The sequence below is a fragment of the Aotus nancymaae genome, unplaced genomic scaffold, assembly GCF_030222135.1.
Source record: "Aotus nancymaae isolate 86718 unplaced genomic scaffold, 86718_ANA_hifiasm-v0.15.2.pri h1tg000014l, whole genome shotgun sequence".
In the NCBI taxonomy this organism is placed as follows: domain Eukaryota; kingdom Metazoa; phylum Chordata; class Mammalia; order Primates; family Aotidae; genus Aotus; species Aotus nancymaae.
This window is the reverse complement of record NW_026988425.1, coordinates 65,904,610-65,917,109: the sequence shown is the minus strand read 5'-3', so window position 1 is coordinate 65,917,109 and position 12,500 is coordinate 65,904,610. Positions and strand designations below refer to the sequence as shown.

General features: G+C 39.2%; 1 protein-coding gene across 2 annotated transcripts; it reads right to left on the bottom strand.

Annotated features, from left to right (window-relative positions):
• Positions 1-4,723: 4,723 nt before the first annotated feature.
• Positions 4,724-12,123, bottom strand: BTF3 (basic transcription factor 3). 2 transcript variants are annotated; one of them, XM_012462174.3, is made up of 6 exons: positions 11,750-12,123; positions 11,348-11,416; positions 7,986-8,099; positions 7,442-7,643; positions 5,810-5,866; positions 4,724-5,027 (listed from the first exon to the last, which is right to left on the bottom strand). In XM_012462174.3, exons 1-6 carry the CDS (start codon positions 11,879-11,881, stop codon positions 4,981-4,983), a joined length of 621 nt encoding a protein of 206 aa, XP_012317597.1. In that variant the 5' UTR covers positions 11,882-12,123; the 3' UTR covers positions 4,724-4,980. The 2 variants fall into 2 exon arrangements, with proteins under 2 accessions (XP_012317597.1, XP_012317598.1); XM_012462175.2 differs by having other exon boundaries at positions 11,991-12,121.
• Positions 12,124-12,500: the final 377 nt, after the last annotated feature.

Below are 12,500 nucleotides of genomic sequence, written 5' to 3'. Positions count from 1 at the left end.
CCATATAACCAGGCCATGGTAAAGCTCAAGCTGGAACTCAGGCCTATGGACCCTCTCCCAGGCACCTTCCAGTACTTCTCCGGCAGTATTGAGTCTACACTTGTTTGCCCACATACAGTAGTATTACAAAAAAGAATGAGGGAGAATAAGAAAGAAAAGAGAGAGGAGAAATAATGGGGAAAAGAAGAATGGTTACAGCTAAAGCTTCATTTAAAAAAAAGAACGATGGTAAGAAACAGAAGGGGGAAGAGGGGCATGTTATTAAAGCTGATGTTCTTGGTCATGAATGCTTGTGTCAACACTTAATACTTGTCATATAAAGCTTCCGGATTTAGGTCGGGCACGGTGGCTCACACCTGTAATACCTGTACTTTGGGAGGCCAAGGCAGGTGGATCACTTGAGTTCAGGAGTTCGAGACCAGCCTGGCCAACATGGTGAAACTTCATCTCTACTAAAAATATTAAAAAATATATATATATATAAAAATTAGCCAGGTGTGGTGGCAGGCACCTGTAATCCCAGCTACTCAGGAGGCTGAGGCAGGAGAATCGCTTGAACCCAGGAGGCAGAGGTTGCAGGGAGCTGAGATCGTGCCACTGTACTTTACCCTGGGCGACAGAGCGAGACTCTGTTTCAAATAAATAAATAAATACATAAATAAATAAAAATAAATCTTCCAGATTTACACCGACAATGTAAGACAGCTTCACAGCAACTGGGCTTCTTGTGTGAGGACCTCAGCACTTGCTTGCCACCTTCCCAGCTGTGTAATGGCAAGCTAGACTGCAGCCAAGGGGAAGATGAATCTGCTACCTACTGTGGTAAGCAAACAAGTAATCAAAATTTAAAAAGTCATCAGCAACTAATAACTAAAATTCAGAATTATATGAAAACATTATCGTACATGAATGTTTTCTATTAGAACTAATGCCTTTGTCTAATATAGGTCAAATGCCCAACAGTCTCCCACAAAACTTGATATTCAAATGTCCTAACCAGAAGACTTGGACATATATGGACAAGGTGTGTGACACAAGAAATGACTGTGGTGATTGCTCAGATGAATCAGGTAAAAATGAAAATATGTTATTTTTTAATGCCTTCTTGGAGTGGCTACTCTTATACTTCAATTACATAGATTAACTCATACTTACAAGCCTTCCTTAAGGATACATCCATGATTTTATCATTTCCAGTAGTTTGTGCATATTTAAACTAGATGAATTCTCTAGCTAAGAATATAGCCAGTTTTGCAAGGATTACCAAAGGAAATAATCTTGATAGACAACTCTTGTTTACTATCAAATTCCTTTTATATTTCTTTAGAAATCTTGGTGAAGACCAAAGTCTGTTGAATGCTTTGCCTCTCAAAAAATTATTTGTTTAACATTTGTATTTCCTTGCTCTTTCTCCCCCACTTTCCTCCTCCCCTCCTCCCCTCATTCTGTTCCCTGTGGTGGTTTAATACTGGGCAGACACCTGATCACCCCACAATCTCATAAAACCATGGCAATCCGTGCAATTCCACTACCTAATAGTCCCAGTTAGTATCTGAAAGTCTTACCAGAAATACACTAAATAGATAATTTCCTGCCCTTTGTCTGGTCATTGTGGGCGGTAGAAATAGAAATACTAGGAATTACAGATAATGCTTTGACAAATTAAGACTAAAAGTATAAAGAGATCTTTTTCTTCTTGCTAGCTGCCAATTAGCAGTGATTCTTTTCCCTGCTGATTGAACGTACAAACTCAAAGGGACCCTTTCTTATTTATGTAATATGTCAGTATGTTTATTTTTAGGCTGATAGTGAGGGGTAGTACTTGTCTTGGCTTTTCAAAGTACAAATTCTTTCACCCAAACATGTCGAATCTTTAATAAACATCTGCAATTTTCCTGCTGGGCAGTTTTCACTAATATTTTTAAGATCCAGGGGGCGACTTCTTTTCCAATAATAATCTTTTTCAGTCTACCTTGACATTTTAACAGTTATGGTTTTAAAAATAAATAAAATTGTCTAGTTTTACAGTGCCCAAAGTGTTCAGGCTGGAGATGTGATACTGTTTTCTTTGCTGACTGTGCCTGCATTCCCAGAACTCGCTGCAAAAATGGCATTCAAGACTGTGCTGATTGGAGCGATGAAAACTTATGTGAATAGAAGACTTTTCTAATCATTGTTTTGGAAAAGCTGAAAACTCTTATTAGTTGCCTTAATATTTCTCTCAAAAATTGTATATGTACACACAAACAGACATACATATCTTACTGGGATGGCAGAGGGAAGAGCGAGCTACTGAAGAACATGAATCCAGCGTTAATGGAGAAAAAAATGATTAGTAGGAATCAGACCAAAATCTTACTTTCAGCTCATTTCTAAATCTGTTTCCGAATTTTAGAATGCAGCTTTCTGTTCTGTGCACCATAGGGTTATGGGAATGAAACAAACGTATTTTAGCTCAATTATTTCAATAAATAAAGGGTATTAATCCTAAGAGCTCTCAGATCAAAACAGATGTCTATTTCAGTTTCCAGCTGAAAACTAGTTTGCTCCGGTCTGCCCCTCTAGTCTGCCAGGGCCTAAAATTCCTTCCAGTAGGTAGTGAACTTGAAAAGCAGACTTGGATTTGAATCTCATCCTAACACCTGTGGGGCTGTGTGATCTGAGATAAGCAATTTCACCTCTTGAAGATGGTTTTCTTATCTGCACAATGAAGCTCTTTCTCAGGGTTATAAGCAAAGACACAAAACAAGTGGTAGAGCACTTTTAATATCTAACAGCAGCTAAAGGGACTGTAGACAACTAAAAGAAAAATTGCAAGGATACGGTAGATTGTATTAGTATTCAAATGTATCTGCTACCCTGGAGGGTTATACTTCCCCAGTCCCACAGCCACACTATGTGACTTGCTTTGGCTGAGGAAGTTTATTAATGATATGCATCACTTCCCAGCATAACTTTGAAAGAGCCAGCTGATTGTTCGCCCTATTTTCCCTATCATGAGACTGGCGATGTTCCAATTAGATGTTTCTGAAGTACAGCGGAGCCCAACCATGGGCAAACCACAAACTTCAAATGTGACAAACCTTTGTAGCAACTAAACTTTTGGTCCTTTATAACTGTAGCATAAAGAGGCTACAAAACAACTTTCCCTATTAATCCAGTCGCCAACACACACCCTTATTTACACAAAGAGCTGAAGAAATAATTTTAGATTGTTGGAAAGAAGTTGCTGAGTACAGGCACAACGGGCTTAATCTTAGACATCTGTCCAATAAGCAAAATATTCTGGGACAGGGTCCACCTGGAAATCAATTGCACTTCTGATAGTCCCTTTCTTCTAGGCCTAGATGAAACTGGAAAGATATTCAGATAGTGGCATTCTCCACAAACTTGTCAGTCAGTCACCTCCAATACTGCATGCAACTCAAAAGCACGGCCAGTAGGCCAGTAGCATTAGCATCACCTGGGAACTTGTCAGAAACACAAATCCTCAGGCCTCATGCCACTGCTCTCCTGCTGAGCCATTCCACTTGGTCAGTTATATATGTAACAAATGATGTTTGTAACAGCTTTACGAGCCAGCGCATGACCCACTATCTTCTCTGCCAGGAAGCTGAGTGTCCCAGACAGATGCTGCCATTATCGTGGAGCCTCGCTTGACTATATAAGCACAGCCCAACCTGACCCATGAGTCTGGAGATGTGCATTTAGTTTTTATAATTTTGTTACAGTTGAGATTTCAGGACTCTTCTCACTGTAGCCGTGTACTTCAACAGAACTGATACACATCCTCTGTGGAAAATAGTATGATATAAATATGTACAAATACTGTTTACACACAACGTTGTTTTCCCTAGTTTGACTTTTAGATACAGCTGTATAGCACTTTCAAAAGCTACTTGCAAACTGCTATGAAATTTTAAAATGAATTATCATTACAAGTAGAAACTAAGTAAGTCAATTTTCTTTATCAACTGGCCTTGGTTCAGATTACACATTAATTATAATTTGTAAAAATCTTTACAATAACCCTATGTTGAGGGATTTTCTGGGACGATGGAACTGTTTGGTTCCATGTCAGTTTGGAACTGCTTTGGTTCCAACAATTATGATGGCAGACATTACGTGTTAAAATTATTACAACTGTATATGCTCAATTTTACTGTACATTAACATTTTTATTAAATAAAAAGGTAACCCTATTCATTTATTAGTGTTGACACTTAAGGAAAAGACAGTGACCCAGGAGCCATTCCTAAACACTATCTTTTCCAAGTCACCTTATAAAATATCCTACAAAGAAGGGATCTGGAGATTACTTTTACTTTTTAGAAGTTCTAAACCTCAGGTTAAATCTACAAAATAGAGCTATTAGCTCTTCACAAGTTGAGAAATATCACTGAGGTAATTCATAAAAGGCACTTAATATATGTTTACAATAAAGATAGATAATATCAAGGGAAAAAGCCTGTTTATCCACTAAGGAATACTCTATCCTCATATTTACACCCACCACATAAACCATGGAAGCACTAAGACTATTGGAGAGAAAAGTTTTCAAACATGACAACTTTAAACCACCTGTTATACTACACTGTGATTTTAAATCTTTAATCAAATTCCAAAGGTTATCAGCCATATTACATGCCATGATTAGCTTTCTATAAGCAATTTTGTTTACTGTGTACAGATTGGTGTCAATGAAATAAAAAATAAAACTGAATACTAGGCAAAGAACTTTATTAACCTGGTTTCAAACTTGATTCCCAGGCTTCTTCGGCTTAATTAGCTGCAAAGAATGAATTGCGTATAAGCAAAAAACTGAAAAGAGCTGCAGTGTCCAAGGGGCTTGGGCTTAAAAATATTAGAGATCTAGATTTTATCAGATCCATAAACAAAAATTTCTTAAAAAGCAGTCATAATATAAAATAGCAGCTCCCAGTAACTTCTTCAAGTTTTATCTTCAGAAGTTGACTCAATTCAGTTTGCCTCATTCTTGGAAGCCTCATCAAAATTCTCCACAAGATCTAGGAAAAGGAAAAGAGTAGAAATTCTTTAAAAAGCCAAATCTACAAATAAGTATCAGATCTTAAAAGGGGATGAGAGAAAGCCATTCAATTGCCAACAATAATAAATACTGTGTCATAGCCCCAAGAACAAGAATGCAAAAAAGAAAAAAAAATCCCCTCTTCCCATCTCATACACTGGTTAATATAATATGGGGGAGCAGAACCAAAGAATACAATGACACACAATGTTAAAATTTTCCTGGATTCCTCAGGATACCTGCCTATGCAAAGTGGGAGTATTTATGAGTCTAGTGATTCTCCTGCCAAATAAATATTTTAGAAGAAAGTAAATTTATCCAATAACAGATAATAAGAGACAAAAATGTCTCATGATTCCCAAACGAGTTATGCTGCTACAGATTTTAGAATGGTTATATTTATCACAAGATAGATGAACAACTCCACACCCTCTTATAAATTCATGAATTTCAAAGTAGGGAGCAAGGGTCATTAGTGCTCTACACGTAGTAGTTATATTTAGGGTGCAATATATATACTTATTCATTCAATATTTAAGGTTAGATATCTACACATCCTTGGGATCCCAAACAGAAACAAGCCAAGTCAAGTCTATAAACATAATTCTCAATTACTTAATATTGCATCATGTTTCTCATTCTAAGTAAGGTCTATGTCCACCTTAACTTACAATCCCTATTCCCTGGGTAGTTTTTCCTACAAAAATTTCTTATTCTCCCTTGCTAAGATTCTCTAGGTTAGCCACAAGTAAAGGTTCCTACCTGGAACTTCATCATCATCCTCCTCTCCAGTAGCAAGTGGTGCTTTTCCATCCACAGCTATGAAAGGAAAATGTAAACATTACTTGTCTAGATTTTTAATAAATATTCACCCCCAAAAAAACAAAACAACCAAAAAAAAAAAAACCAGATGAAATGCCAAGTGTTATTACAACTTATTTTCGTGATAAGGGACATTTGGGACTTGGGACTTTATCTACATACAGTACTATCAATAACGTGATATTCTAATGTCTACAAATAGGCTAAAATACTAGGAACAGACAACAAACAAAATTCCATACCCATCCTTTTAATCCCTCTGGGCCACCACAGGCCCTGAGGTAGTATAAGGGAAGTAGGGAGCAGGTAAAACCCATATACCAAATTATGGTAAGATTTATTTTGGGAGACAAATGAAGAGGCCATTTTCTCAACTACTATGTGTGTGGCATAAGGGAGATGCTCAACAATCACTTATTGAAATGAAAACATTATAGTAAAAAAAATTAAGAGTCCACGAGTGATAAGTATCCACTTTCCTTTATCACATAAGAATATGAACTTACACAGGAGAGTTATGTACTAGCCCCATACAGGCATCAGTGGGATAATTGAAAAGCTTACCTCAACTCTGAAAGCCAGGCCAGTTTAGAACCTGCATCTCAATATGGCAATAAAAATATAAACTGAGATAGACTGAGTCAACAGCTAGAACACCATGGGCAACTAGGCTGGGCACAGTGGCTCATACCTGTAATCCCAGCACTTTCAGAGGCCAAGGCAGGTGGATCACGAGGTCAGGAGTTCAAAACCAGCCTGACCAACATGGTGAAACCCCATCTCTACTAAAAACACAAAAATTAGTTGGGTGTGGTGGCATGTGCCTGTAATCCCAGCTACTCAGGAGACTGAGGCAGGAGAATTGCTTGAACCCGGGAGGTAGGGGTTGCAGTGAGCTGAGATCACGCCACTGCACTCCAGCCTGGGTGACAGATTGAGACTCCATCTCAAAAAAAAGAAAAAAAGAAAAAAGAAAATCATGGGTAACTAAAAAGTCATATATGAATGTGACTTGCTCCTGCATTCCCATTCTTCAAAATTGTAAGCACAAGGCAGAAAATAGCGTAACATTGCCACATCCTCAGATGCATATTCAGCTACATTATTTTCTGCCCTGAATAAAATCCCTATCACACTGGAATTAAAAATGCCAGAATACTGGCAGGCCATTTTTTAAAGATTACTGTTAATATCAACTATATAGATGCAACTGAAGTAGTTTCATAATTTACACTGATATATTTTTTGAACAATCCAAACTTACAAGTAGTTATCAGCAAAGTACCAAATTAACATTTTCATCATTTCTAGTTAATAAAGTAATAAAGTATCTGATCCAAATCAAGTAAGTAGAAAACATCCCACAAAATCAAGTGTAATGATGATAGCACACTACATAAATTACTGCAAACTTCAGCAAAGACACTTGCTTAAAATCAGTTACAAATCTGTTATTTTTAAAGCTTGCATTTCCAAACTTAAAAATACTCATATCCATTCTGGGCCCGAGATCACAGAAATCAGCTGCTAAATGAGTAATTCCCCCAGTAAAACCACTACTAGGAAACTCACATTGTTTGGGCAGAGCTTCAGCCAGTCTCCTTAAACTAGTCAGACTGTCTGCCCCAAGCTGGTTTAAGATGCTGGGTAGCATTTCTGTCAGCTGCTTTGTCTCAGCATGGCCTGTAATGGTGAAAGTGTTCGCTGCCAGAGATGCCTGAACTTTAGGGTTGTTAAAGTGGATCACTGTTCCTTGGTTTGTAAACATATTCACCTATTAAGAAAAGAAAAATTTAAATTAGCAATGCTGACCAAAGTCTCTTTAAAAATAGATGTTTTATTAAACTAAGTCTGGCTAACTAATCCAGTATTTCACTGTGAAGCACAGGTGAAATTTTGCCTGGAATGGAATATACATTCTAATAGCATCCAGACTTAATGATCTCCCTGATATTCATTAATTCATGGTAGAAACACGTCTTACGGACTTTAAAGTCTAGCAGGTTATGAAATACTTCGTTGGGAGTTAAAAAAAAAAAAACCCAATTAATGCATGAGCATTAACTTTTCCCAGCCAAATCTTGTTTTTTAAAGAAAAAAAAAATATGACACTTGCCTCTTCAATACCAGAGATATTGTTTACCCCTAACTTCTTTAAGGAGAACTGAAGTTTTTTATCATCTGCTGTGGCTGTTCTATGAACCACCTTCTTCTTTCTGCGAGCAGTTCCCTGAAGTTAGGGAGAAAAGGAAAGGTAACAGCACATTTATACCATAACAGGTATTTTTCACGTAGGAATAGTTTCTAATTCATTTCTAACCTTTGGATCTGTATAAGAACATTACCATAATCAAAGACTTATGCAGTGAGCAAGCAGGCTAAGACAGATAGAAGCAAAAAATTGAGAAAGGAAAAAAATGATCTTTTGAAAGTTCTACTTTTTACATTTGCTCAAAAGTGATCAGAGGTAGCACATGTCAACCTAAATTAAGTTTTATTTGAAAGAACTCTACATCCAGAATTATTAACCCCCTTTTTTTTTTTTGAGACGGAGTCTCACTCTGTCATCCAGGTTGGAGTACAGTGGTAGAATCTTGGCTCACTACAACCTCCACCTCCAGGTTCAAGCAATTCTCCTGCCTCAGCCTCCCGAGTAGCTGGGATTACAGGCACCCACTACCTTACCTGACTACTTTTTGTATTTTTAGTAGAGATGGGGTTTCACCATGTTGGCCAGGCTGGTCCTGAACTCCTGGCCTCAAGTGATCTGCCTGCCTCAGCCTCCCAAAGTGCTGGGATTACAGTCATGAGCCACTGCACCTAGCCCCTTTTCTGTTTTTATATTAAATAAAAATCAACCTCCAAATTAATATTTACAGGCAAGATAGTGTATGGAACAATCAAATTAATCTGTATATATACTTCTATAGCATTCAAGAGTAAAATCTGAAGCTCTTACCTTAACCCACAAGAGCCCTACACAAACTGTCCTGCCCTTAATATGCTACTCCTGACTGAATCTGCTACTACACAAATTCTTCTTTAGCCAAATAAACCTTGGCTGTTTTTTGAACAGGCCAGGCAGACTATGACCTGAGGGCCTTTGCGCATGCTGTTCCTTTCTTCCTTGAGCATCTACATGGCTCCTTCCCTCACTGCATTTCTCCACTCTTATGTCACCAAGTAAAAGTGGTCTTTCTCAACTACCCAAAGTAAAATAGCAACTTCTACACTCACCCATCAATTTCTTTCTATTCTGGTTTATTTCTCTTCATAACACTTATTACTTACTATAAGAGATAAATACATTTTATCATCCATCTCCTCTCACTAGAATGTAAGCTCCATAAGGACCTGTTTATTGCTTTAAACCCAGTATCTACAACAGTATCTGGCTCATTGAAAGCACTCAGGGAAAGGCTATCACCCAAACTACCTCACTGTCCCCCAACCTCCATGCCTATTCATCCTTTAAAATTTTATTCAAGCCATTACCTCTTGTGTGCCTTTCCTAAATTCTGCAACTACTCCCTTTCTCTATGCCAAATCATTCCCATCACTAGGTTTTAAAAATGCTTCTACTATTGCACTACGTATATTACATTGTGAAAACAGATTAAAGGAAAAAAAAGACAATTATCACCATTGCTAGGCTTAAAGCCCACCTAGGGACTTTAAACTTCTTAAATTTTATATTCTCAGGACCCAACACAGTTAAGGCTTAAATAAATATTGTTATTTAACTGAAAAAAAAAATTTATAGCCACACACACACAAAAAAGTATTGGTTACTAGCCTTCTCTCCAAACTACTAAGAACAAAAATCACTTCGAAATGGTCATATATGTATCGGGTTTCCAAAGCAGCTTCTCTAAGAAATTCAAAGGATTTTCTAGGATTGTGAAGACAAACTCAGCATACCTTCTATAGGTTTCATATACTTCACATACGTAGAGTTCAATTTTCACTTAACAAATTCTCATCAACGCTTTGATATGGAAATAAAGGGTTTTTGTAACATTTACCTAAGAAATGTTACATTTAGAGAAAACATTTGCAGTTTTCTCTAAAGCAAAATTCACTCACCTAATTTCACATCCCATAATAAGTAGGCTTCTAAAACAGTGTAGAAATGTTTCCATATTCTAGGACTACGGAAATACTTCCTGCATTATTAGCTAAACGAGTATTAAGATGTTAGGATAGAAAATTTAATCTTTTATCAGCTTTAAATGTCCTAGCAAACCTCAAGACTTTCCTTTACCCTAAAGTGATTTCTCCCAAAGTTAAAACCTAATGATGAAAGCAACAAGAAGATTGCACACGAGCACATTATTCAAATTACTCCTTCTGAAACTGTACTGAAAGCAAGAGTGGTTAAAAACACCAATATAAGAGCATCCAAACACAAACACCAAAAATACTAGTTTTTCTGGCACTTGAAGGCCACAGTATGTAAACAATTGATTAAAAAGGACAACAAACACCTAATGTTAAATATGCAGGTGTGGATCTTGACGACTACTAGCGTCAACAAAAATAAAAAATAAAAAAATTCAGGATAAATTCACTGCTGGCAAAGTTCAGCAATTTAATAAAGCCGTGTATTCTAAGTCTAAGTGCAATTTCTGGCTATGTCACAGCTGATTCTAAGTTAAACGCTTACAGTTGTAAAAAACTAATGGGTAATAACATGTACTATGGAAGCTTTACAAGTTTTACCAAGTAAATACATGCTCTGTTTCAACAAGCTACCACACCTTGTTAAATACCAAGAATGCGGTAACAATACAAACTAGGTAGACCTCTGTCTACAGTGGACTTATTTTTAATTAAATTACAGAACAATCTAAAAATCAAGTTCAGAGAAGAATCCCCCTGATGTGAATTAATATCCACCAGGAAAAAACAAACTGATCATTTATATATCAGTCACTTTAATCCCCTCATTTTTATAGTAATACAGTCAGAACAGGAAAGAAATCTACTTGGGTTACATTTTCAAATCTAATAGTCACTGCTCTTGAACTCCAACATGTACCTACATCTTCAAATACCCTTGAAAATATGCAACTACCCTAAAGAATATTTAGTTCAGAAAGCAGTGCAGAAAGGTCTCAATTTACAAGACACATAAACAAGCACTGACTTTATACAACTTAGGCCAAAACAAGTCAAGGGTATGATGTGCACAATAATCTAACTGAAGTGACACATTTTCCTTACTAATTAAATTAGGAAACACTTTCGTTCAACTTACACACTGTAACACTGAAAACACAAACATATTTACACAAAAGCAATGTTTTTAGCTCGTGTCACGGATGTATTTCTATCTAACCCTCGTCTCCCCTTCCCCTCGGATTTGCTAGCTCCGTGAATTTCCCTCGGTAAGCAAAGTCTGTCACCGGTCACCGATAATATGAGAAACGCAAAAGGAGTGCCTTGAAAAAAAAAACCCGAACTATTAAAACTTACTTTCCCACCAATGCGCACTTGTGCCTGCAGTTTGGCGAGTTTTTCCTGGTTCATGATTGTTTCTTTCATCTAGAAAAAGAGGAAATCCTCAGCAAGGAAGGGTTTCGCTCACTCCAGCATTCCATGCTCGTTATTTTCCAAGACACCAGCAGGAAAATAAATGTCCTACACAGGCCGAAACCTGGATCCCAAATCCACCCCGCAAAGCTCCAAATTGCGGTTTCCAGGGAGCCCAAAGAGCACCCGCCTCCCCACCACTCCCCCACAGCTCCCCGCTCTAGGCAGGCCCGGATCAAGGCTCTACCCCACGCCTGGCCAGCACCCCCCACCCCTGGCCCTGGCCTGGCCTCGGCCTAGCCAGGGCCTGCCCGGCCCGGCCACTCTCCGCAAGCCTCGCGGTACCTGAGGCTCCTGTCCTCGGGTTCCGCCGCGAGGTGGAGGTAGAGACAGCGTCGCCTCGCCCCCAGGGCAGCCGCCCCTGGCTCGACCTCGCCCCCGAGAGTCAGCCTGAGCCGGTGCGCCTGTCCGTCGCATCGCCTTCCTCTCCTCCTCAGCCCTGTCCCTCCCTGTCTCGCTCCTTCAGGGAACTTCCCGCCCCCGCTCCCGTCCGCCTACCACGCCGCTGTCCAGAGCCTTTTTGTACCTTGTCGGAGCGGATAAGGGGTCGCGCGGGGGACTAGGGCTGGTGCTCAGGGGGGCTCGGGTGGACCAGCTGAGATTAGGCGCACACACGCGGGGACGCAAGATGGCAGCTAAAGGGAAGCCGGAAGTGACACAAGGCCGCTTCCTCCAAGAGTCAGGAAACGGACTTCGCCGCGAACTTAGTATCTCCCTGCGCACGCGCCGAGGCGTTTGTGACGGTACAGTGAGTCCCTCTTCTCTTACTTCTCCACGAGGGACTCCGGGTTTGGGGCGCTGCACGTAGCTTTGGGAGCGGCCACAAAGGGGTCGGAGAGCGTGGTCCTGTGCACAGTTAGGGTTGAGTAAGTCCGCTCAGTCTCCACTGGGCTATAATCCTGAAGTTCTGTACCCTCCGAAGAAAGGGCCTATTCACGTTTCCCAGAAACAATGGAGGCGCTCAGTTTCTGCTCACCACTCGAGCAGCTCCCCCCTCCCTAGAGGTGTAGGTTGGAGAATTGTAGAACTTACTTCT